This window comes from Phoenix dactylifera, chromosome 16 (genome assembly GCF_051530095.1).
Source record: "Phoenix dactylifera cultivar Ajwa chromosome 16, Ajwa_hap1_PhDact_Kaust_v1.1, whole genome shotgun sequence".
Classification (NCBI taxonomy): domain Eukaryota; kingdom Viridiplantae; phylum Streptophyta; class Magnoliopsida; order Arecales; family Arecaceae; genus Phoenix; species Phoenix dactylifera.
Genome location: NC_143205.1, coordinates 19698693 through 19724656, shown reverse-complemented (window position 1 = coordinate 19724656; position 25964 = coordinate 19698693). Strand labels below are relative to the sequence as shown.

The following is a 25964-nucleotide window of genomic DNA, read 5'->3' as shown; positions in this document are numbered from 1 at the left end:
TCAAGGGAGTGGTATCATTTGGATGCAAATAATATGCGTATTTGTTTCTAAAATAGATGGGTCTTTGTCATGTGAAAAGGTACGAAGATTTTATTTTGCTCCACGTTCCTCATGATTCTACTTTTACCAAGTTTATATCATTAATCACGGGGCAGCACAATAAGGTTTGCTTTAAACAAGAAGAATATATTATATGTGTTAATCCTTTCCAAGTTTAACCACTATGAACTTTATCCGAACCTGCACGGCATTTCATCAAACTCCTAACACTGCAACAACAACATCACCGCAAGCAATTAAAACTAGAAGATTCAAAGCTGCACCTCATTGTCACTCATATAGCTCGACAAAATAAATGGAATTAAGTAACGAGCACAGCATATTTCTTTGAAATTTTATTGGCCAACTAGGGATTCCTGTATCAGATCACCAAGGGACTAAATTAGAACTTATAGGTCGAGAGATCAAAACAAATACCAAATAAGAAGACCTCATGAGAACACTAGAAGGGAAGCTAAAATGGAGAAGAAGGCAGCTGTTTGTTTGCCAAGAAATGCTCGACAAGTTGTCGTGCTTGCTTCGGTGCAAACGTTGGAACTTGATGCCCGGCGCCACGGACCGTGACAAACGTCAGTCCGTCGTAAACACTTCTCCAGCCACCAACCTAATAGAATGCCAAATAGAATGTAGCAGAGAAGGCAAAGATCGATAAAGCTGATGGAAAAAAAAGAAGAAGAAGCATACCTGTTGGCTCGTGTACCATGGTGTCCATTCTTGAGTGGTGTTGAGGCCAAGCTTGTTCAATGAGTATCTCGTTGAGGTGACAGGAATTCTTCCATCAGTGTCGCCGCTACGAGTTCATACAAAAATTAGATAAACATATAAGTATATAATAATCAAAAGATCTTAACCAAACTTCTGCAAGCCATAGGTGCTTGCAACAGAGAAGTTTTATTAAGCATTTATTTCTGAAAGATTTTCACCTGTATACCCAAACTCTAATTCCTCCATTAATGAGTTTCCGAAGGGTTGGGAGCATGGAAGCTGGGGAGTCATTCCATTCAAGGATCACATCGCTGGCATCACAAAATTTGTAGTCATTAGTCATAACCAAAGAGGATTTGTAGAATTGTGTGCAGAGATTGGTTTTGGCTGCAAAGTCTTTTAGCGTTTTTGGGAGGGAAAGACTTGTGGCTTGAATGAGATATATTGGAAGTAATACTTGCTACTAGCATAAATATTTTGAGGCAAATTTTTCCTCTTAGTTACTCAGATATTGGTACCTGCAATGAGTCCAGTTGTATCCAATCTTTGTGACATTGGCGTGCAGAGCTTTTTGGACATCTGGTCGGTTGAAGTATACTTCGGAGTAGTCAGAGACACAGGGATCATAGCCAGCCAACCTCCCATGCCACAGTTTCTGTAAATTATTAGGAAAAAAGAAAAAAAGAAGGCGAATTCAGTTTTGGTTACAATGAGACCTGAGTATTATCTACCTGCAGCTCTTGATTATTTTATCTTAAACCAAATATAAATTTTTAATCACTCCAAAATATAGGATTGGGAACTCTTTTGGGCTTGCCGGTTGATGTTTGTCACAAAATTCACACCATTAACTTTGTATATTTTCTTTCTACTTCAAGAAAATAAGGGAGTCTTTTAAGTTACCTTAAACAGAGTAGGAAGCAACTACATAGAAACTTCTTTGTAGTTTGAGCATGCTTGTTTACAAAACTGTGATTGGTGTTGATCATAGACCATGATCAATTTTTGTTAGTGTCTATGTGAAATGAAATGAGAATGTTTGACAGGAAAGAAATAAAACAAAAGAATAAAAAGAAAAAACAAGGGAAACCTTCACAATCGAATGAACCATGATCCATCTCAAAACTTACTTAAGACCAGAAAAAAACATCCAATCCATAATCAAAATTCAATTTTGAAATTTTATAAGCTACGATAAAGATAATATGAAAGGAAAAAGAAATGGAAAATGCTTTGGGGCCTAAACCTGACACCGAGAAAAGGTTTGGGAGCCATGTGTCATGAGGAGATTGGTGATTTACCCCACAGACCTGCTCTGTTAGGCATTACTGCCTACAAGCAGCTACTTGTTCCTATAGGCCCCATTCATTAAGCATGCATCTCAGTGCACTACCACATTAACTAGTCGCCAATTTTCGCGCACGGTCATGCTTGTGCACACAGTGTAGGCAATAATTTCTCTATAACCTTGTGGCTTTTCTTTGGAGATCGGGTTGTATCTTTTATACTAAAGTAGGATTCACCTTCCTTCGTACAAATCACCTCCAACTGCACAGAACTCAAAGTATTCAAAACTTTGTCAGTCATCCACCTATACAGATCTCAAAGCGAATAGCGGACGATCCAATGGTGGATTTGTACGAAGAAAAGTGAATTCTTCTTTCGCGCGAAAGATACACCCCCGACCCTTTCTTTGATACCAGGTTTAAGCCTTTTTAGCATTACTCAAGTAAGAGGCTTACATATTTGGAGAACCTGAACTTGCTGCCCCTGATCTTTCCTTGCTGATGAGAAGAGGTGGAATTGTTATCTTCAGCACATGTAGGGGTATATAAGCTGTACATGTCAATGATATCATAAGCTGCATAGAATTCTTCCATTAGACCATTACAAGTCTTGGTTTCTCCTGGATCACTAAAATTACAGCCCTTCTTGATTTTATGGTACAGTTGATCAGAGATGACAGCATGACCCCAGGCATAGTCTATCATTCCCGTCTGATCCGTATCATCATCCAACAATGCATTACCAATCTGCAACAAAGGCTCAATTAAAGGTCAATTTTTCTGAATGGAAATTATTCTTCATGAAAGTTGCATGCTAAAATATACTTTGTGCTTCATGGAGTCTCAATTACCATGAAACCTTTGAAATTGATGTAATTATCCTTATCACCATTCTTGTTTGCATCAAAGATCTTCTCCGCAAGTTGTGGAACATAATGCCCTAATGAAAGGCGACAGTTTAAAGAATGGTCCAAATCTAGAAAATATTTACTATGTAATCACTCAATCATGATATCAGAGATAATAACAGTGATGTTATTATCTACCTGCATAGCTCTCTCCAGCAATGTAGAAGTCATGGGTTTTGAACTGTGGAAACCTCTTGAACCAATTGACAAGAAATGTATATGAATCGTTTGCTTTGAAAAATAACAACAGAAAAAAGGTTAGTGAAATGATAAAACAATTATGTACAAGAAGATTAGAGGTATAAACTTTTTTAGTTAATAGACTTACCAGTGATTTCATCACCAAGCATATTCAAGTCAGAGCTTGTGTTTGTGTAAGAATATCCCACGCCAACAGGTGACTCCAGGAAAAGCAAATTAGCCTCTGAAAATTGAATTGCAGGATATGGTTATCAAGTACTGCATGCTTACTAAGTTGATTGATTAACTCGATGAATTGGGTTAGGCTCGCTCACTCGTTTCTCTAAGATTGATTGTTTTTTTTTTTATAAAAAAAATCAACCATAAAAATCCAAAGAAGTCATGAAAGCATAATGCAAACAATGGGTGTAAACATTAGATCATTACTAGGACAAATGAATTTGAAGCAATTTCTTATCATATTATATTGTTGTTATTTCAGTAAAATTATCTGCCCTATTAACATATATTTTTAACAAATTTCACACGTAAATATAGACATTTATGTACATGCTATGTATGTATGTATGTACATGTGTGTCTACAGAGAGATGTTAAGACATCTTAGAATTTTCTGTAGCGAGTGAGGGTGATCTTGCCTTTGTTCCAGGACTCTCCATTAAATCTGAGCTCTGGCACGCCCTTCTGCATCAAGAAAGGGCCAAGCTCCTCTGCCTCTCCATATCCAATGGAAGAACAGCCAGGTCCTGAAATTAAAAAAATAAAAACAAGTATTAATGACAACTAATTGAGATCAACTTCAGATACACATTGAAACCCGAGTACGAAGAGGCTATAATTTAGGGGGAACAAATAAATTGGTAGGTCCCTGACACCTTGGTGGGAAGCTTCCTTTCTCCTTTCTTTTTAAGAAAAAAAAGAAAAGGAAATTACATATTATGATGCAGGAGATAGCTGTGATGCAATCATAATAAATGAGAACAGTAACATACACCAAGAAGTTGACACAGCTCGATCAACGAGAAATCGATAGAACGGTCCTATCCATACTCTATTGCTTAGTCTTCTTTGGTTATTGTAATCACATAAAATTAAAAGAGGAAAGAAGTCAAGCTACTATTGGCAACTAATTGGCCAATATACCAGCATCTTTTTTTTTTTGATGAAGAGGAAGGCAAAGCCCCTTTGTCTTTATTAGAAAAGGAGAGTTTACAGAAACTATTTATAAAGAATTTGCAAGAAAGAAAAACACAAAAAAATAATAAATTTTCTTTACAAAATATAGTGGCCTGTAAGTAGATCTGTTAAACACCAATATACCAGCATCAAGATGTTGAATTGATTGTTTCTTTTGGTTTCAAACATCGTTGTTATTTTTTCACTGATTAAAGATGATAATTTTTCGAAGTATTCCAAATTAAGTTTTGTTTGGGATATGTTAAGGACACCAATAAACCTGAAACTAACATACTTGAAGTCCATGAAATAGGCTTGGCCACTATGTAGCATGGATAATAATATATAACGAGGAAATCAACTAAATTCTTACATTCTATTCAGTACTGAACCTTACATAGAGGGTATAAGGATCATTCCCCAGTTGCATAAAGAAACATAGTAGTTTATACTTTATAGGGAATCTTTCCGTATACTAAATTTGTGGTTAAATAATACAGAAGTTAAAAAGTCAAAGGTCAAAGCAGAAACTTTGCGTAGACTGCAGCCAAAATAGTGCAAATCCCCAAAAGAATATCAGATGTGCAGTGGAATAAGAAGCTGTTGACAGAATGAAAGAAGGCGAACCATGAGTTGATATCATGAGGCTGGCGAGGGAGTTCTCTGTCTTCCTATTTTGAGAGATTTTAAGGAAGATCCGTTATCTTCTTCACATGGTTATACATTAGACAATACGTAGTCAACTTCACAGTGCTTGAGTAAGTTATAAATTACGTGCTGGTCAAAATTCCAACTGGCAGAAGAAACAAGAGAAACAAAAAGCTGCGTCTTGAGGGCTAGAAGAACTACTAAAATATCATGAGTGGAAGAGAAGGTCAATGTTAACTTTATATGATGAATCTGAACCAATGATAACTTGTACATAAAGTTGAAATATGGGTGCAGTATGGATGGGATATTACAGAGATTCTTCTCCAATAGTATCATCATCTAAAACTTTATCTAAAGAATGAAATCCAACTCTTTAGATCAGAAGAAACACCAGAAGGTGAAGAAGAAACAAAAAAAAAAAAAGTTGGTTGTAGAAATGACAACAGAAACAAGTTAAGATAGAACAAAAGGCTGGCATGTATTTCCATGATACCTCCATTGAGCCAAAGAAGCACAGGTTTCTTGTCGACGTCCTCAGCGGCCTCGAAGAACCAATAGAAGAGTGCCCTTCCATGGGTCTCATTGACGGTCACATACCCTGCATACTGCCGGAAGTTCACCGCAGGCTGCCCGGGGAGCCGGTCGACGATGTCGGCCAACTGTTGAGATGATTCCTCGCAGTGTAGCAGTTTTCTAGACTCAACAAGGGTCGAGGAGGAGAGGAGGAAGGTAAAGAGAAAGATTGAGGAGAAGGAGAAGATAGCCATTCTCGAGTTGTTTGTATGATGGAGAACAGAATGAATAGTTTGTGGGGGGAGAAGAATGAGTTTGGATTTATAGGGGAGCTTCTACGTGGTATTGTGGTGCTTCCTTCCTTCCTACTCCATTTTCTGGGAGTTAGGGACTCTCAGTTATTCTAATCCTAACAGTTTCTAATTAATGCTAACATCCTAACAAACCTAAATAAGAATACTAATATTTTTTTTTTTTTCAAAATCGTAATCTTTTGCAGTACCAAAATACTCTACTCCCTCTACAACTACTCCTATTGATCTCCTGGATAAGTGAAAATTCCGTAGAGCGTGAGATTTTTCTCTTCTAATCTTAACAGTTCTAGTGAATCCTAACATCTCAACGCAAATACTGATATTTTTCTTTTCAATTTTTCCTAATAATCTTCTAGATAAGTCAAAATTCCGTACTATGTGAGATTTTAAATGTGAAGTATGAAAAGAGGATCATTCTTATCGCCAAACCAAATGATCCCAAGTAACCGTCGAATTGTGTGAGGCCGGGCTTTGTGGAATCCCAATTCCCGTATCCTGATTTCGATTTCGTGAGGCCGAACTGAGAGAAGGATGAGCAGCCCAGGGCCTGCATTCTAACGGCCTACTACCCTCTTTTCTCCTTCTCGGAGGCCCAACATTGTTGCAATTGGATGCAAACCTACGGGTCTTGCCCCATGGCCAATAATAGTTCTAAAAATCTTTTTGAAGTTACTCATCCAATGGATTATATTGAACCATGGGGATGGTCCAATAATAGTTCTAAAATTTCTTTCAACTTACTCATCTAAATATATGATTAATGATAAGTGTTATTATCAAGCACTTGCTTGGATAGTATTATCTTTGCTGTTCGGACACGGAATAGTAAATTCAGATCCAATTTAACTTAATCCTTTAGGGTGAGATTGCTGCAGGTAGAAAAAAACGCAGGGATGGCATCAACCCCAACCGCTCCCCTCCCCTCCAATTAGAAAAGAAAAAAAAAATCATATCAAGAGGGTCCATAAGCTCTAATAAGCATAGAATGTACATCATATTTAATTTAATTCTAATTGAAACTATAATAAAAATATGCACCTAGACGCGTGTGTCCATCATAAATCAGTGACCAAAGTGAGCCTACAAGCATTGTGTAAAAATGTATTCAAATTTAAAAATAGATTATCTTCGACAAATTCCAGATTAAAAACTTGCCCCAAACCCAAATTCGTAAACCCTCAACTCGAATCAAACCCCAACCACCTAACCCAACCTAGCCCTGCCCATCGGAAACAAGTCCGGGTTCGTGCAACCCGCACGTGCAAACATGGACATCTCTTACCTTTGTTGCAGGGTGGTGGAGAACGAAGTCGTCATCGCCTCGGGTTTTCAAATGCAGTTCTTCCGCTCTCCTCCTCCTGGGACTCGCTACTGGCGGCGGCCGCTGCTGCCATCTATCTCCGTTCCCTAGGGTTCCTTCCTTCCAAAACCCTAACCGTCTTCCTCCGCCGCCGTCGACCTCACCTATGACGGCATGGATCCCGTCGCCACTGCCGTTCGTCATCCGCACCGCCATCCGCACCCTAGACTTTTTGATCGATGCGATGCACCACGAGACGAGCAGCCGGCGCCGATCCCTCCGCTGCCACAGTATGGCATCCAGCGCCGCCTTCGCTGATGAGGGGCTCCCGTTGTCGGAATCCCACAAAGATACCTCCGGCGACGAGCTCCTCCACCGAATCTCCGAGGTTGCGGGGAAATTCTCCAAAACCAAACCCAATCCAGCTCCTGAATCCGGCGCCAAGCCCCTGGAATCCGATCCGTTCCATTATAACACCTTGATGAAGGCCTTCAGCCGGGCCGGCAATATCAGTGAGGTCCTCAGGCTCTACCATGAGATGAAACAGTCCAGCGCTAAGCCTAATGTTCGGTGCTATACTACAGTGATCAATGCCTTGGTGGCAGCGAATCGGCCAGCAAAGGCAGAAGAGGTGTTTGGGGAAATGATTGATTCAGGAGTGGAACCGGACGCTGCCGCTTATACTATTATGGTAAAGCTCTATTCTTGCTACCTCAAAAGGTTCAATTCGGCCTATGAAGTCATCAGATGGATGGCAAGGCGCGGCTGTGATCCGGATGTCGTTACCTATTCGACGCTGATCACGGGGCTTAGCCGGGCCGGGAGGGTCACTGAGGCATGGGGGGTGTTGGATCAAATGCTCGAGAGGAAATGCACTCCGAATGCTCATTGCTATTCTCCCATCCTTCAGGCTTACTGCTCAGAAGGAAAGATTGGTGCTGCCAAGAGATTAATAGAGTCAATGCAGAATATTGGGTGCTCTGCAGACGCTGTGACTTACAATATACTGATTGATGGGCTTTGCAAGATTGGAAAATTTGATGAGGTCGAGAGTCTTTTGAAAGATAGTGTGTCAAAGGGCTGGAAACCCAATGCTGTTACTTATAACACTTATATGAATGGGCTCTGCAAGGTAAGAAAGGCTGACAAAGCTTTCAAGCAGTTAGATATTATGCTTGGGAAGGGATTATGCCCCACCACTGTGACTTTGAATATTCTTCTTGATAGCTTCTGTCAAGATTCTTCAAAGGTTTGGGATGGTAAGTATACATTGGAAAGGAGCTCAGAATTGGGATTGGAGGTTGATGTTGTCAGCTACAACATTGTGATGAGCAGGCTTTGTGAGAATGAGAAATGGTTAGGTGTTTTGAAGCTCTTCACTGATATGTTGAAGAAGGGAATAAGACCTGATACACAGACTTTTAATATTTTGATTTATAGCCTTTGCAAAGGTGGGAAGTTTCAGAAGGCAATATGTATCTTTAGAAGCAAAGGGTTTGTTGCTGATATCGTGACATGTAACATATTAATTCATGAGTTTTATATGGCGGAAAGAATAAATGAACTTTGCCTTCTGTTCTCAAACCTAGACGTGGAGAAGAATGCCCCAGATACAGTCACCTATAATACGTTAGTTGATTGTCTTTGTAGGAATGGGAAGTTTTTGGAGGCAGTTGATTTCGTTAGATCCCTTGAAGATGGGTTCCCATCAGAGCCAGTTGCACATCTAACTTATTGGTTGGTTAGGGGGGCAAAAATTGGGGAATTGCTAAGGGTGTTTGAAGAAATGTCAAAACAAGGACTGGTTCTTGATGTCCGGATATTCAATTTTTTAATCAAGGCTTTTTGCAGGATTGGCTCTTGTCAAAATGGAGAGATAGCAAAAGTCTCTTTTATTCTGGACAAAATGCTAGGAATAGGATGACACATGGCTAGCATTTGTAGCCTTTGTACTGATCATAAGTTTGCTTTGAAGAAGCATGCTTATGGCGGGTATTTCCTTTCTTCTACTTAAATCTTTCATGTTTTCTTCATGCAAAGTTTTCATCAGCTGAATTCCATCTGCCTTTTGTTTTGGATATCAGTACAATATAATTGCCATTTCTTTTTTCATATATTCCATATGATTTCCAACATGTATCAATGTTTTGTTCGATAAATGCTCTCAGATGACCAATTTTTCAAATATAATTCATGTCTGTAACTTTATTACTGTCTAGTCAGACTTCCAACTTCAATTTGTTACATGTTTTTGCTATCCTATGCGGCAAATATGACAAATATTATGTAAATTTTTAGTTCTATATGATGAAACTTAGTAATTAAATATCATTAGTAGATGTTGAATGCTTCAAGACAATAGTTCTATATGGCTATTTTTTTTCCTTTCATTCTCTGATTAGTACATATAACCTGGAACAACGGTATATTTGTCAGTAGCAATTATCAGCAACATTTGTGTTTGAGATTGAATCCATCTATTCGTCTTCTTTTCATAAACAGCTCTCAAGCATGGCAAAGACATCCTACCTTTACTATTACTGTGACCTAGTAGAAGCACAATTTTATTAACTAAATCAACATTATATAAAGTATAACTTAATGATAGAACCAACACTATGGTCTGAATTTATATTTAATAAATAAATGCACCTAACATTTCATAATTATGATAATATTAGCATTTGTCCTATTATATATGCGTTTGCCCTTTCTATCCCACCGGGCATGCCAAAAAAACTTGTTTGTCCTTTCTATCCTGTCCGAGTGTGCCAAAGAACTTGTTGGCTGATGGAAAAGGGTAACAAGTCCAATGACAAAGGGAAGATAAGTACGCGGGCATTCCACCAGCCTTAGAGCATCCAGAAAGAGGATAATTGAACGGAGGATGCGAGAGTAGCATTGGTCCAGATGTCTTGATCTTCAAAGACTTTTGCCACCATCATACCACCATTCACGGAAGACGGATCGGGATAGGTTGTAGCCTAGGTTAAGGTAGAAGAAATCTAAGTTAATACTATTCCTAAGGTAGAGTCTTACTGGTAAGCAAAGTGCAAGATAAAGTAAAACTAAGATAAAATAACATTCATTGATATGTTGGATGTCAAAAGAGGTCCCTATAGAGTATAAATTCTACTTATTTATACTAAGAGATAGTAATTGCCCACTTTGATGGATGCTACCCACGTCTAGCCTCCGCTCTTGGCAATTCTGATAATCGATGTCAGTTGTCCTCCCACTACTCCACGTCTGTCAGAATGACCTAACCCCTGTACCACCTGTCAGAGCGATCATCATACTTTATATGCCCTAACTTGTTCTTAACCTCCATTCGGCTTATCTCTTCATGGTTTGTGTTGGTCATCTCTCTTTAATCTGCCTATAGTAATGTCTTCTGCACTTGAAGGTATCTTTAAGACGGATTCGGTCAGCTTTCCTTATGCAATACTTGTTTACCTCGGCCCATTTCTTTTATCAGCCATTTGGACAACCACACAACTTTAGGCCTTGGTTCAAAGTCTGGGAGCCCCATCTGATTCCACTTTAGAGCCGCCACGTGTACGGTGATCCTCCAGAATTAGGATATGGTTCCAACTATAGGTTTTGGATGAAGTGCTATTGATTTCATTTGGAAAATGTGCTCAATACAAAGCTAAACTATTTTTACCTGAAGAAAAGGCCAAAATGGATAGATACTGGCTTCTCATTTTGATTTGGTGGACAAAAGATTGTAAAAGATCAGACAGTTTCATGATCATGAGCACCTGAAGTGCATCTATATCCTCCAATGCATTGTATGGTATGGAGCATAACTTGACTTTCATCTTTTGTATATATATTATTGGACCAGTTTGTGAGTGAGAGCTTTGTATTTGAGTACTTATAGTACGTTTATAGATGCTGCTACTTATTTTATTTCCCTAAGTAAACATTGATAAAATGACCATTTATTGTCTCATGTTGCTTTTAATCAGTCATTCTACTTAACTATTTAATCTGCTCTAATTTCCAATGATGCAGGTCGATGCAGATGCAAGAACACTAATACCACTAATAGTGTTGTGGTTGCCATATCGTAAAGGTATAATGGAGCCCTTCAATAAGATCTCATGGAGTCATAATCATCTAATAGCCGTACAAATGATGGTATTCTCATTACTTAACAAGTCTCAGATGCTGTGCAGATTCGCTGCAGATTAAGGTTTTGTTAAATGAAGCCTGGGCTCAGATGTCCTTAAGAGATATCTGAAGCAATTTCCGTTGTTCGGTCATTATGAAGTCTTAATATTCTGCTTATGCTACCTATGATGGGGCGCATGGAATGGGTTTCTTTCAGAGATGAAAGGCAGATATAGACACAGAGGTGCTTTTGGTTGGCCACTAGTGAAATTATATTTCTGTGAGACTGGGGTCTGTATGCCATGGCACCTCATGAGGTATGGGTGATTGGTGCTCTTCTATTTCAATTTTGGTTTTTTGAGTTCTTGCATGTTGTGCTCCAGAACAGGGCCATGACCTAATTTATGTTGATTTGTTGCAGTTGACGATTTAATCAAGATGGTGTTCCTTTTTCTTTTTTCTTTTTTGATTCAAAAGATGGTGTTCCTTCTAATAGAATGTAGTGAAGCTTAGCTTTGTGGATATCCAAATCTGGTCTGGATTTCTGCATTGAAATTTGTCACTTCTCTCCATTTAACAATGTCTTGTCATCAACCTTCTGCTGTCAAGTTAGAAATTGCATGTCAACTAAACCTCCTAGCAAATGCATACCCCACGTTTGTTGGGAAAAGGCTTGGATGATGATAAACGCTTCCGAGTAAATCTCATGAGAACTTGCAGCATGATTCTGCTTCATTTTCCACCAAAGTTTTCTGAGTAATGTTATGCATTTTATTTAAAAAAATGCACATACTGAAGTTTCCATATGGTATAAAAATATGTGGTAGGAAAATGATGCACTTCTCTTAAGAGACATGAGCAATAGGTAGCATAAGCATGCTACGCTGTGGTGACTTTGACATGATTCTCCAGAGGATAAGCCTCTTTGCAATTAGGGAGAATATCCTAGGGAGCAGTCAGCTAGTTCAGATAAGTTATCTGTGGATTTATTCTTCAGAAGAAAGAAAAAATTGGTGCTTTAGTGGTGGTGACGTGTGTCAAACCTTTTTGGGGGGGTGGGAGGGGGGGAAGCACGTGCATTATAATTATCCATGTCCGTATTTTTGGGGATGAACAGAATTGAACCAGAACCTCTGGTTGCCAAGGAGAGAGGTGTGACGTGTGTATAGAACCTTCTGTTGTGCAAACATTCATAACATGGAGTGCAGATTTAACCTTTTTTTTTTTTACATCGTCATTATTATATATTTTAACTTTCTTTTAGTGAATTGTGAATTGCATCTCTATATCAATGCTTTGCAGGACATCTCTGCTCAAAGATGACATTAAAAACTCCCGTATATTTGAAGGATGGCATTTAGATGGGCACATGAAAAGCCACCCTGCTGGAGAGGTAAGATATGCTTATTTTGTTTTCCCCCCATTGGAGCGTGGATGAGAGTGGATTGTTGGCAATCAGCAAAGGATTGCATCACTCATTCAAAATGCAGGGTTTTTCTTACATATTTTGAAAGCGGGGTGGCTGACTTTGATATTCTGCTTATTTGAGCCAAATAAGGAATTTGAACGTATTGGTTTGCAGAAGATTAATCTGGATTTTGGAAGACTATACTGGATTTGACACCTCTTCAGATGTTGGCTTGTTACAGCAATTAAGAAGGGTATGTTTGATATTATTTTAAAGTTAGTTTGGCATGATAATATGTTTATGGGTGCCATGTGCTCAGCATGTCAGTTTCTGAATTTTTTACTAGTTGGCCTACTTTCCTTGTAAATAATTGTTATATTTACTTTAGGTTTCTGCAACTTTCTTCTTAAGAGTCGATGGGAGTTGAGAACTTTGGAAGATCAGAGATAATTGAATATCTTAGGGGCATCAGTACCATAATTTCGATGCCTCATGGACTTAGGTGGAAGCTGCGCTGGGATACATCATTAGAGATCGCTACTGCACTATGTTATATGCTGGTCCTTTCAAAACTCAAAACAATTTCAGTTCCTCAGGCAGAGCTTCAAGCTGCTTGGACAAACCTGTTTATAGTCACCCAACAACTAGGATATAGGAGTATTTGGCTAGAATTAGGCTCCCTCACGGTGATCCAATGGCTTGCACTGTATCAACGGATGTTGTCAATGCAGTCTTTTACAGTCTCTCACAACCATCCCCTCCTTTTGGACATTGCTGGATACGCAGCATCTTTACAATTTTTCATGGCCTCCCATGCATCTGGAGAGGCGAACCAGCCTGCTGATGGTTTAGCCAGGCTTTCTGAAACTGTGGTTTTTCATTTGGCTTCCTCCTTACCATTGCAAAAAAGAACTCTACTTATGGCCGACATGGCTCAACAACAACAAAAAAACCCCCTAATTTTCATATGTTCCACAGCGTTTGTTCTTAATGAAGCTCTTGCATTGATGGCAGCTTGGCACATCAGCTATTGGCTATCATTCTGTTTAGTATTCCGTTATTTTTTTCTTCTTGCGACTAATCGCCAGTTAGTTGTAATACTTTGCTTTAGTGATTTTGTTGCTTAATATTTTGCAGGAAGGTACCTGAACTTTGGACAGCCATGCTGAAATACGTTCACTGGAGATTCAGTGATTTTAATGCTTGTGGAATTAGAAATTTTTTTGAGATTTGTTTCCGAGGGTAAGAAAGAGGAGAGCAGGACATAAGAAAACAAAGATGTAGCTCCTGAGGAAATGTGGATGATTCATTCATATAGAGGTAGTAACTTTTATGGCTATCAGTGTGGCTATTTTGGACATAGAAATGGGTTCAACTATTGCCTCCGTGCCCGTGTTAAGTTGTTCAGGCTTTCGTAAAAGCAAAAAGGTGACATGCCTTTGTTCCAACGCCATGATATAGTTGCGTAAAATATATAACCAAAAGAAATCGAGCTGACAATCCAAACATCAACCTTAATTTGGGGATAAGTCTTGCGAGCATTTTTATGTCTTTCTTTGCTACAGGCACAGCCATGTGAATTTGTGTCAAAGGATTAAGACAACGTAAAAGATAGATGAAATCTTAGTACCCAAACCAATCATGGCTCCATCCAAACCGAGCCCATATGACGGCTGGAACAAACAGCCAAACCAAGCTAGGGCTACATTACCGGGTCGGGTTGATCTTCGCCAATCACCACCCTAAATCAAAGGAAAACAAAAGCAAGAAGTAATTCTAAAGCATCTCTACTTTTTAAATCATCATTTATGTCCTTGAGGTTGGATATCTATAAGAAAAAAATATCTCTCAATCCAACAGAAAAAATTGGTATATTTATATATTATATAAATATTATATAATATATACTATATTTATAATATATATTATATTACAATTATTAATTATATTATTATTTAATAATAAGTTTAAATTATAATAGAAATATATTATTGTATTTTATATTTATATAGTAAAAATATTTAATATATCACTTCTATTTATCTTATTTTTTATAATCAAATAAATATTACCTGTTGCCTCCAGCTCGGCGATCCTTTTCTTAGCCGGCTCCAACTGCCGGCTGACCCGCCGGGTCTCTTCCTGGCATCCCTGGGCGATAAACACCAGGGTGTCGAGCTCGTGAACATGCTGTAAAGAAAGAGACAAAATGATCATGAGTTAAAAACATACGGATTCACTAACAACTTTAAGGAAATTGAAAAAAGGACTTACCCGGGCGGTATTGCAGTAAGCACTGTCAACGACCACCTCCAGCGGAATGTTCCGGAACTCGGCCCGGTCCGCCGGAAGCATCGCACGCCGAAGCACGGAGCGTGCGACCTCGGCGTTATGAATGGCCGAGCTCCGCTCGGGAATAGGGGAGTCCGGCTCGACTGACTCCTCCCGGGAAGCTCGGGAAGGGCCCGGCATGCCCGAGCCCGAGGTCCCGGAGCCGCTCGCTTCGGGGCCTCGAGTCGGCTCAGGTCCCGGGCGCTGCTGCCGGATCGTGGACGGCTCCCCCCGCTGGGCAATGGGGGCAGGGCAAGGAGGGGCTGATGGGCCCACGTGGCTGACGACCCGTGCCCGCCTCGGGTTGGCTGTGGAGGCCCCCGCCTCGGGGCCACTCGTCCCGGCCGACGTCGAGGCGCCGTCTGATCTCGCCCTTTTCCGAGGCTGAGGCATAGTTCCGTCGGCCTCGGCCTCTCGCCTCCTCAGGCGGGAAAAAAACGATGTGTTGTTGGTCGGCATGAGGGGAATGTCTGAACAAAAATTTCACTAAGTGTCAGACCAGTAGCAGTGAAAACAAAGGACAAGGAAATAAAGTAATATGACTACCGTTACCCTCGGGGCGCGCCGAGCTCAGACCCACGCTCGCCAGGGCGCCCTCCCGCAGGAGCTCGGTCAGGTCGTTGCCCCTCCCGAGGGCTCGCAGAGAGTCTAGGGTCCTCAGCCCCCTCCCCGACGGTTCGGAGAGCCTGTTGAGGGCCTTCAACCGAGGGTGTCCCCACCTCGGGTCGAACCCCCAAGGCGCCTCGGACGCCAGGAAGAAAAACTTCCCCTTCCACTCATGAATCGAGGAAGGGGCGCCTTGGAAGAGTGACATACCGCCCCGAAAGGCAAAGTATAGCCACCCTGCGTCCGCCGGGTTCTTCTTCAACAGAAAACACCGGCGGAAAAGACCCACTGAGATCGGGATCCCGTGCCCGAGGCACAGGGACAAAAACTCGATTATCGTCCTCCATGAGTTCGGAGCCAACTGCGCCGGGACGAGCTGGTACTCGGCCAGCAGGATGTTCACGAACTCGTGAACGGGAAACCGCAGACCAGCCCAGAGTGTCTCGCGGTAGACCGCGATCCGACCTGGGGGCGGCTGCGTCACCCTGTCCTCCGGCCCCGCGGTTTCAAGGCGAAACCCGGGCCGGAAGAAGAAGCGGGAGCGGATCAACTCCAGCTCCTCCTCTGACAGGCTGGACCCTACCTCCTCCGGACCAAGACCCATTTTACAAGAGCGAAGTGAAATCGAAAACAGAGAATGAAAACTGGGGAAGGAAAAGGAAGGAGAACCCTAGCAGTTGCAGGGTAGGAACCTACTAGACATTGCCGGAAATCGCTCCGGGCACCGATGGCGAGGTTCGGTTGAAGAAGGAAGCGAGGGAGAAAGACAACAAAAATAAGAGGCAGCCAAATAAAACCTTTAGGGCAACCTCAAGGGGTTTATATAGACCCCCTCGGCGGTCCAGATCGACAGGGTCGGTTTCCGTCCCCCGATCGGATTGCGCCACGTGTTGACCTCGGAGACCGAGGCACCGTATTCACTCCGGATCAATAAATCGGGTACGAAATCGAAGTCCTGTCCCATCGGATCTCGGGGCCTCATTATGGGTCCGCAGAATCGAATCGCCTTGAACAACGAACGGACGGCACCTCCGCTCCCCTCATTTAATAAGGCCCTGGGGCACGTGGAGCCCCGACGTAGCCTTCACCTCGCCGGATCCATGATCCAGTAATACGAGATCGGAAGCGTCCGATCCTAGGTCATGCCGCGTGTCCGTTTTGAACCCCGTAACGGCACGCTCATTGATGAGCGGAGAATTCCGATTACGGGATCGAGGCGTCGCCTCGTCGAGCCCAAGGACCCTCATCATGAGTCCGCCGCACGAAGCGATCTTGGCGATCCAAGAGACGCCACCCCCGTTACACCCGCTCCGAGAAACGTAAAGACACGAGCTCCACCATAAGTTCGCTGAATAAAGCAACCTCGAAACGTCCAAGGGCGCGGGTCTCGCCATAAACACTCCGAGAAACACGAGGGCGCAGACGAGATTCACCCCCCAACTTTAACGATAGACTTTACTTCCCACGTCCAAGCCCGCAAGCTGCTCGAACTCGGAAGTCGGGGGGTAGTGTTGGGGGAATAAGATTTTTCCCCCAAGTGACACAAATGCCCCCAAGAAGCCGCACAATCGCCGACCCTGAACAGCTGAAGTCGGCATCCGACCTCGAGACCTCCAACCTAGGAAAATCCTAACGCTCAAGGTCTACCCTTGTCAGCCATCTACTACGGCCGTACTTCTCCGAGGTCCAACTGAGGACCATGCCCTGCCACTGCTTCAGCATTTATTGCGCATGGCCGCTGTAACCCTCCGGTTCACTCTACAATTAATGTGGATCTCCGGCTTACTCCACCATTAATGCGGATCTCCGGCTTACTCCACCATTAATGCGGATCTCCGGCTTACTCCACAATTAATGCGCATGGCTCCTGACATCTACGGATCCTCGGCTCTCCACGGCAAGTTAGCCCAGCAGAGTCTGGTCAACCATGATAAGTCTCTGATCTTGGCCATACCTCCGACACCAATGCAATGATTCGCCTGGTAGCGTACTGGTTCGGGTCGTATGTCGCTCTCACCGCCGACATCAGCACAATGATTCGCCTGACCGTGCGCCGACCTGAGCCACATGCCGAGCCGTACTATGGCCTCGCCCTGTTACATCACAGGTAAACCGACCCCCACCTATAAAAGGGAGCCTTAGCTTCTCAGGAGGGGGTTGGGAAATTCCGCGCCTTACAAGCACTGTTCATCTCCTCCTTACACTATCCGCCCCCTCCCTGACTTGAGCGTCGGAGGGCCGGCGCCGGAAAACCCGGCCACCGGTTTGTCTGTAGGCACCCAGACGGAGGACGCCGCCCGCTGACGGATCGCTGCCCCGCCGTGAGGATCCCCAGCTCCCTCTCTCCGGCCACCCCAGACGAAGGACGCCGCCCGCCGACTGGTCGCCGCCCCGCCGTGGTGACCCGCAGCTCCCTCTCCCTCGACCGAAGATTGCCCCCGGGTCTAATTTCCAGCAACAGATTGGCGCTAGAGGAAGGGTCGCGCCCCTTGCCGCAGACTACCCCCTAGGACTGGGAGGCGCCACAGGAACCTTCCCGCTGGGGGGGCTATGTTGTGGGGGGGGGTGCACCCGAATTTAGTCCCACATCGGCTAGTAGCGGAAAGGTTCTGTGCCTTAAATGGGGGGTGGAAATCCTTTCCTCTCGAGGGCCCTTTTGTGGGACAAAACCGTGAGGGCACCAGTCTCCCCCCGTCTGCGCTGGACGCGCGGGCCGGAGCGCCCAAAGCGGACAATACCTCGGGAGGAACGCAGTCCTCTTTCTCTGCTAGCTTAATGTGGGCTAACTGTTGCGTGAGGCTCCGGCCAAAGCGTCCGTCCCCGCAACAGATTGGCGCTAGAGGAAGGGCCGCGCCCCTTGCCACAGACTACCCCCTAGGACTGGGAGGCGCCACAGGAACCTTCCCGCTAGGGGGGCTATGTTGTGGGGGGGGTGCACCCGAATTTAGTCCCACATCGGCTAGTAGCGGAAAGGTTCTGTGCCTTAAATGGGGGGTGGAAATCCTTTCCTCTCGAGGGCCCTTTTGTGGGACAAAACCGTGAGGGCACCAGTCTCCCCCCGTCTGCGCTGGACGCGCGGGCCGGAGCGCCCAAAGCGGACAATACCTTGGGAGGAACGCAGTCCTCTTTCTCTGCTAGCTTAATGTGGGCTAACTGTTGCGTGAGGCTCCGGCCAAAGCGTCCGTCCCCGCAACAGATTGGCGCTAGAGGAAGGGCCGCGCCCCTTGCCGCAGACTACCCCCTAGGACTGGGAGGCGCCACAGGAACCTTCCCGCTAGGGGGGCTATGTTGTGGGGGGGGGTGCACCCGAATTTAGTCCCACATCGGCTAGTAGCGGAAAGGTTCTGTGCCTTAAATGGGGGGTGGAAATCCTTTCCTCTCGAGGGCCCTTTTGTGGGACAAAACCGTGAGAGCACCAGTCTCCCCCCGTCTGCGCTGGACGCGCGGGCCGGAGCGCCCAAAGCGGACAATACCTCGGGAGGAACGTAGTCCTCTTTCTCTGCTAGCTTAATGTGGGCTAACTGTTGCGTGAGGCTCCGGCCAAAGCGTCCGTCCCCGCAACATTACCATTAAGAATAATATATTAAAAGTATAAATAAAAATATTAAATCTATAATAATAATTAATATATTTTTATAAGATCAATAACTATATTTTTATGAAATATATTAATAATTAATATATTAATATTTTATTATAAAAATATATATTGTATGATTAATAAATATATTTTATGTAATATAGAAGGAAAAGTTTAGATATTATATGATCAATGACTATGAATTTCTGTGAAACATGATAATTATCTAAAAGTATCAAGCATTCCTTTTTTTTTGTCTTTGTTGTTTTCTCACGACCTTGCAGGTTTTATTTTTTTTTTATTTTTTTTTTTTTGCTGTGACGGATTGTTCAGACAACACGGGTCCGAATACATCCAAGAAAGTCAAAATACATAATCTCACGAAGTGCCAAAGGCAGCTCCCTCTCTCCTGCCCACAGGGCGTATCCTGAGTGGTGGGCTGCGTATGCAGCCACCCAGTCAGCCGCCCCATTGGCCTCTCTGAATACATGCGTGGCCTGAAAGGCCACGCCATCCCTCACCATCACCCCGATGTCCCGGATCAGAGGGTGGTCTGTGCTCTCACCACTCGTGCCCCTCTGAATCCACCGGATAACTGTAGCCGAATCGCCCTCCAGAATGATCGAGCTAGCCCGCAGCACCTGCCTCGCGTGGCGAAGACCCGCCCAGGCAGCTCGCAACTCCGCCCCTGGGACTGATATGTCGAATAACTGGCAACCGCCTGCTGCCACTACCCTAGAATGAGGGTCCCGTATGACGAAACCTGCCCCGCCTCGCGAACCTCCATCCAACACCGACCCGTCAAAATTGACCTTGAGGAAACTCGGGGGTGGGGGCTCCCAGGTGAAAAACACCGTCCGAGGAGCTGCCTGAGCAGAGAAGGAACCCCAGGTGTCCCGAGCTATCAAAGGTATATCTGAAGGGATGGTGAGTCTGGACTCCACCGCCAGTGCACGAGCAGACTCCGCAACCAACCTCGGCGATATCCTGCGCTCGCTGAAGATACGAGCGTTCCTTGCCAGCCAGATCTGATGGGCTGTGCAGGTCGCTCTGATGGCCTCCTGATGTGTCCCGGGACTGGCCAGCCACTGTCGTATCATCTGAAGGAATAATCTCCTCTCCCGCCACGCCACCTCCGGGATACCTGTCCACTGCCATGTCGCCCTCGCCCAAGTGCAACGAAATAGTACATGATCCACAGTCTCGTCTATGCCGCAAGCCCCGCACTCCGCAGGGATCCCCAATCCACGCCTCCTCAGCACTGCACTCGTCGGAAGGCGATCCCACATCACCTTCCACAAGAAGAGAGCTGCCCTCGGTTGGAGACCGGACCTCCATATCCAGGTGTAGTCCGGTCCCCGCTCATGCTCCTGCTGGATGACTCGTGACAGATCACCCAGCCTAACGGTAGCCCTACATGAGGTGCCCCATACTCGGACGTCTGGCCCCTCGCATCCTGGTACTGGGAGGGAGCGAATCCTCTCAGCAAGGTGAACCCCGAACAACTGATGGAGTCTGATCTCATCCCAACCTGTCCTCCCTGGTGCTAGGAGGTCGCATACCCGGTGCCCCTCAGCTGCCTCGGTATCCACCATCGTCGGCCAGTATCGCAAAGGAAGGGTATCCACCCATGGATCACAAATCACATCGATGCTCCGACCATCGCCTATCAGCCACCTGGTGTTAGCCAACACAGTCGGCAAATACTTTCCGATCTCCCGCCACATAAAGGAGGCGCGGCGGCCACTCCGTACCACCTCAGAGCCCCCTTGGCCATATCTAGCTGCCATCACCCGGCTCCAAAGCCCCTGTGGCTCCAACAAAAAGCGGGCTGCGTGTCGAGCGACAAGGGCCTCACGCCTCTCCAAGAGGGACTGTACTCCCAGACCGCCCTCACTGATAGGAAGACAGACCTGCTCCCAGGCCACCAGGTGTACCCCATGGCCCCCACCATGAGACCCCCACAAGAAACTCCTAAGGAGACGTTCAATCTTCAATAAGGTCGTCTTTGGGATCACAGTGTTGGCCATAAGGTATACCGGCATGGATCCTAACACTGATCTGACTAGTGTCAGTCGCCCCATCATGGATAGAGATGATGCCCGCCATCCCTCCAGCCTGCTCTCAACCCGCTGTACCAGCCTCGAGCACTCTGCCACCCGTAGTCTCCGGCCTGTGATGGGAACACCCAGGTAGACCAGTGTCCCCTCCTGCTCTGGTATCTGCAAGATCCGTCTGATCTCCTGTCTGACTCTGCTCTCCGTGCTAGGGCTGAACTGAATAGCTGACTTCGTGAAGTTCACTCTCTGGCCGGACGCTGCACAGTAATCTACCAGCACCCTGCGAAGAACCCGTGCATCAGAGATCCGCGCCCTAGACAAAAGAAGACAATCGTCAGCAAAGAGTAAGTGAGAGATGGGTCCCGCCCCCGGAGCTGGAACATAGGCCCCTAGCTCCTGGCGAGTGCACGCACTCTGCAAAGCACGGGACAAAATGTCAGAACAAATAATGAACAAATAAGGGGATAAGGGACATCCCTGCCGCAGCCCCATGGTGGACTCGAAGAAAGCTGACGGTGTGCCATTGACCAAGATAGAGAACTTTGGCCCCTGGACACACCCTAGGACCCATCCGATCCATCGCCTATGGAAGCCATAGGCCTCCAGTGCTCTCCGAAGAAAACTCCACCTGATCCTGTCATACGCTCTCTCCATATCCAGCTTGATTGCCATCAAGCTGCGCCGCTTCGGTGCTCGCTGAAGGTCCCACATCATCTCTTGGGCCAGCATAACATTTTGGGAGATGTTCCTCCCCGCTACAAAAGCCCCCTGCTCTTGGCTGATGATGCCCGACAGTAGGGGCTTCATCCTGCCCACCATAATCCTCGCCACAACCTTATACAAGGTAGTGCACAAACTAATGGGCCTGAAGTGACCCGGCTCTACCGCCTCCTGGCGCTTCGGGATGAGCGTGATGAAGGTGGCCTTCCAGTCCTCAGGCATGGCTGCCTGGGTGAAGAAACACTGCACAGCCTCAACCACTGCTCCCCGAACGATACCCCAGTATCTTCGAAAAAAGAACGGGGGGAACCCGTCGGGTCCCGGGGCCTTGTCTGCCGCCAGAGCCCAGACTGCGTCCTGCACCTCCTGTGCCGACACCGGCCGAATCAAGGTTGTGTTCTCGTCATCATCAATGCCCCCATCAACCCTCAGAGGGTGATCGCCATCATCCGGGCCTCCATCTTCCGTCCATCTGGTGCGGAAAAAATCAAATATGACTCGTCTGACGGCAGGCTCACCCTCCACTCGGTCTCCAGACCCATCACGCAATGAGTGGATCATGCTCCGCTGTCTCCGGATAACCATCGTCCGGTGGAAAAACCTAGTATTGCGATCACCCTCGCGTACCCACTGGACCCGAGACTTCTGTCGCCAGAATATCTCGTGCTGCCGTAGTAAGGAGTGGTGAGTCGCTAGAAGCCCCCGAAGATCGGCCATGTCCCCCTCCGGGAGTTCACCACGTAGGTCTTCTCTCCTCTGCAGTTCAGTAATCGCAGTCTCCACCCCATCCAATCTCCGAAAAATATCGCCCACTACCTCGCGATTCCATCGGCGAAGCCGACGTTTGGTCATCTCGAGTTTGCGTGAGACTCGTTGCATCGCATTCCCCCGCACCGGGACACGCCACGCATCGCGAATAATGTCCCAAGACTGAGGATACGATAACCAAATCTTCTCAAAGCGGAAGGGGCTATGATGGCTAGGTCCCGATGAGGTGGAGATCAGCAAGGGACAGTGGTCTGATGCAATCCGAGGTAAATGACTCACTCGGCTAGTAGGAAATCGAAGGATCCAGTCCGGGGACGCAAAGGCCCTATCTAACCGCTCCCAAACCCTAGCACTGCCAGATTGATTGTTGCACCAGGTAAACCGCGGTCCGGAGAAGCCTAGGTCCACCAGTCCGTTCCGCACTACAAAGTCGCGAAACTCCCTCCTATCAACTCTATCCGTGAATGCTGCACCTCCCCTCTTGTCATTAGCACTCTGGATGCAATTGAAGTCACCAACTAACAGCGTCGGGATACCCTGGGCGGCCAGGTCAGTGATCTCCTGCCAGAGGGCTCTCCTAACCCTGTGATCCGTGCTCGCGTACACACCACACAACACCCACGGACCACTGCAGGGTTCCGATACTACCATGACTACCTGTTGAGAGCAGTTGTGGAAGACATCAATCGTCGCCACCCCTCGCCTCCACAGGACCAAAAGGCCACCAGACAACCCCTGGGAATCGACTGCATAGGTCTCCCAGTCCCTCCCCAGGCGCCGCCTCAGTCTACCAAGCCCATCGCCAGATAACCGTGTCTCGCAAAGGAAGCAGATATCTGGACAGTGGATCTGTACTAGCCGCTTAAAGGAAGACATGAAGGCCGGCTTGGCCGCCCCCCTACAATTCCAAGCTAGAACCTTCATGGATCACAACCGCATGGTCGGGCACAGACTCATCCTCCCCCTGGGCCTCAGGAGCTACCTCAGACTGGCGGCCTAAGTCGTCCTGCTGCTCTACCTCAGCGCATACACCTGGTGCGTCGCGCATGACTGCCGCCCTGATGAGTCGCACAACAGCTGGGTGACCCCCCTCTGCGCTGCCAGCCGTGGCTATGACCCGGTGGCAATCGCCACTGTCACCAACGTCCATGGGTCCCTCACGGGCCCCTCCGAGTGGCACCCCTATCGCACCCTGCAGGCACGGCCCAGGGTGCCCGCCAACCTCGGGCCCATCGAGAGCGACCTCTATGCCCAAGGCAGGGGTCGGAGAGCCAAACCGAAACACCCCATCTGGGCCTCTCCCAGGGCCCTCGTGATCGTCCCAGGATCGCAGCTCTCCCAGCACTTCCCGCATGAGGAGAGTCTGACCTACTGGTAGGGGGGTATCCCGCTCTGAAACCATCTCCTGACAAGGTGGGCAGTATTTGAAAGGGCCTAATGATGCCCCGGGGTCCGAGAGCAGCTCACTCTGGGCCTGCGGGTCTCGCTGGACCTGGGCCCCTAGACCAGGGGCCAACTGCGCTCGTGGGCCCCCCTCAGACTGGGCCTGTGGGCCCCTCATGTGGGGCACCCACAGCCCCTGCTGCCGTATCAGGGCCAGCGGCCCTGTAGCGAATTTTCCCCGCTGCCTCAGCTGGGCCCGCATGCCGCGCGCGCCCGGCTGAGCTTGCGCAGCCCGCGCACCCCATTCAGCCCGCGCAGGTCGCGCTCCCCGAGCGCGCAGGTCAACCCCGGCTCGTCGCGCGCCCTCAACGAGCAGCGGTGCTCCGTGGGCCGCAACCGCCGGCCCCCGCTCCCCTCGCCGAGCCCTAAAAGGTCGGGCTTGCCGGGCCAGCCCAGCGGTGGCCGACTGGGCCACCGTTTCCGAGGCTTGAAGCGGGCCAAGGCCCGCAGGAGGCCTGGGCCGCTTGACACGGGCTTCACTCGGCCCGCTTGGCCCCGGCTCAGCCCGACTGGTGTCTGGACTGACCCGCCCCCGTTCGCGACCGACGCCTGGCTCCGGGTCGGCTGACTCGGCGTCATCGAGGTCGTCGACCGAGTCAACCCAGTGGGGGGCGAGGGTTTCCGTCAAAGCATGGCGAGGCGGTGACCGACGACGGGCGACTTTCGCCGGCTTCTGCCAGCCGTCAGTGTCCGCCGGGGACACCGGCATGGTCGGGCTGGTCGCCGGCAGTGTCGGCTGGGCTTGGGGCACGGGTACCACGGAACCCGGATCAGGCCCTGGCGACTCCGGGCGAGGTGCCGGGGTTGGCGGCCGAGTCGATACCGACTCAGTCCCAGGTTCGGGCCCTTCAGTCTCCCTCCGCCGCGGTCGGTTTTCACGCGGCGGTGGTCTCCGCCGGGTCGCTACCATCCAAGGACCATAAGCAGGTCCTTGGGTGTCCACCCCGGCACCGGGAGGCGGCGAAGCAGGATCGCCCCCCGGGTCCACCGCCACTGAGGGAAACCGGCATGCCGCCTCCAAGTGGCCCATCCGCCCGCACCGGGGACAGATGGCCGGCACACTTTCGAAGACGAAGGGCTGCCACCGCACCTTCGTCTTCCCCTGGATGAGAATCCCCGGTTTAAGGGGTTTGGTGGCGTCAATCGCCACCTTCACGCGGGCGAATCCCATCGCCCGTCGCTGTTCGGTGACCCCATCCACCGCAATCGGCCGGCCTGCCCGGGCTGCGATTTCGAGAATGGTCGCCGTCGACCAGTACTCCGGAGGCAGCCGAGGGAGGCGGAGCCACAGCGTCACCGTAGTTACAGCCTCCTCCCCTGGCTCAAAGTCCGGGACCCAGGGGGCGATGGCGAGAAGCTGTCCCGCCACCACCCATGGCCCCTCGCTAATGGCCCTGTCCCGGTCCTCCGTCGACCGGAAACGCAGAGCCAGGTAGCCGTCCGCTAGTGGGACGGCCACCACCTCCTTCAACCTGGCCCGGGCAGCCACGTCCTTGGCTACCCATTCCGCGGGGACACGGCGGCCAAGGCTACGGACCACGGCCGCCCGGCCGTCCCACTCCCGTCGAGTCTCCTCGATGGGCTCCTCCGAGAGTGTCACCACTTCCGGGAAAAGGCGGCGCAGCCGCTCCACCTCCGCAGCCGTGGGCCAGTGAGTCACCCACGGCGCCGGCCTCGACCAAGCGCCGGAGTGCTCCCCACGACCTCCGCTACGGGCTCCTCCACTGGGGTTAGGCTTACCGTTGCCTCTCGCCGCGCCCTCCCTTTCGGTCCCCACCGGCTGCTTCCCCTTCCGGTGCATGCCGCCTGCAAGGA

At 47.6% G+C, this 25964-nt stretch overlaps 3 protein-coding genes across 7 annotated transcripts; 1 reads left to right on the top strand and 2 right to left on the bottom strand.

The window, feature by feature from the left end:
• Window positions 1-303: 303 nt before the first annotated feature.
• LOC103716803 (serine carboxypeptidase-like 34) lies at window positions 304-5791 on the bottom strand. The gene is made up of 10 exons (XM_039115111.3): window positions 5481-5791; window positions 3799-3906; window positions 3288-3383; window positions 3098-3190; window positions 2903-2991; window positions 2508-2798; window positions 1284-1420; window positions 984-1076; window positions 745-850; window positions 304-664 (listed from the first exon to the last, which is right to left on the bottom strand). Exons 1-10 carry the CDS (start codon window positions 5752-5754, stop codon window positions 515-517), a joined length of 1437 nt encoding a protein of 478 aa, XP_038971039.1. The 5' UTR covers window positions 5755-5791; the 3' UTR covers window positions 304-514.
• Window positions 5792-7071: 1280 nt separating this feature from the next.
• On the top strand, window positions 7072-13980 carry LOC103716784 (uncharacterized). Of its 5 annotated transcripts, none has more exons than XM_008804947.6 (6): window positions 7072-9106; window positions 11135-11195; window positions 11299-11550; window positions 12536-12626; window positions 12816-12894; window positions 13779-13980. In XM_008804947.6, the coding sequence occupies exon 1, from the start codon at window positions 7281-7283 to the stop codon at window positions 9036-9038; it is 1758 nt and encodes a 585-aa protein (XP_008803169.2). In that variant the 5' UTR covers window positions 7072-7280; the 3' UTR covers window positions 9039-9106; window positions 11135-11195; window positions 11299-11550; window positions 12536-12626; window positions 12816-12894; window positions 13779-13980. The 5 variants fall into 5 exon arrangements, with proteins under 5 accessions (XP_008803169.2, XP_008803177.2, XP_026664369.2 ...); XM_008804955.6 differs by having other exon boundaries at window positions 13030-13980; XM_026808568.4 differs by having other exon boundaries at window positions 11288-11550.
• A 395-nt stretch (window positions 13981-14375) lies between these two features.
• On the bottom strand, window positions 14376-25950 carry LOC148699792 (uncharacterized). The gene is made up of 5 exons (XM_088712345.2): window positions 25057-25950; window positions 23625-24111; window positions 20349-23542; window positions 14714-14831; window positions 14376-14383 (listed from the first exon to the last, which is right to left on the bottom strand). The coding sequence occupies exons 1-5, from the start codon at window positions 25948-25950 to the stop codon at window positions 14376-14378; spliced, it is 4701 nt and encodes a 1566-aa protein (XP_088568471.2).
• Between the last annotated feature and the right edge of the window lie 14 nt (window positions 25951-25964).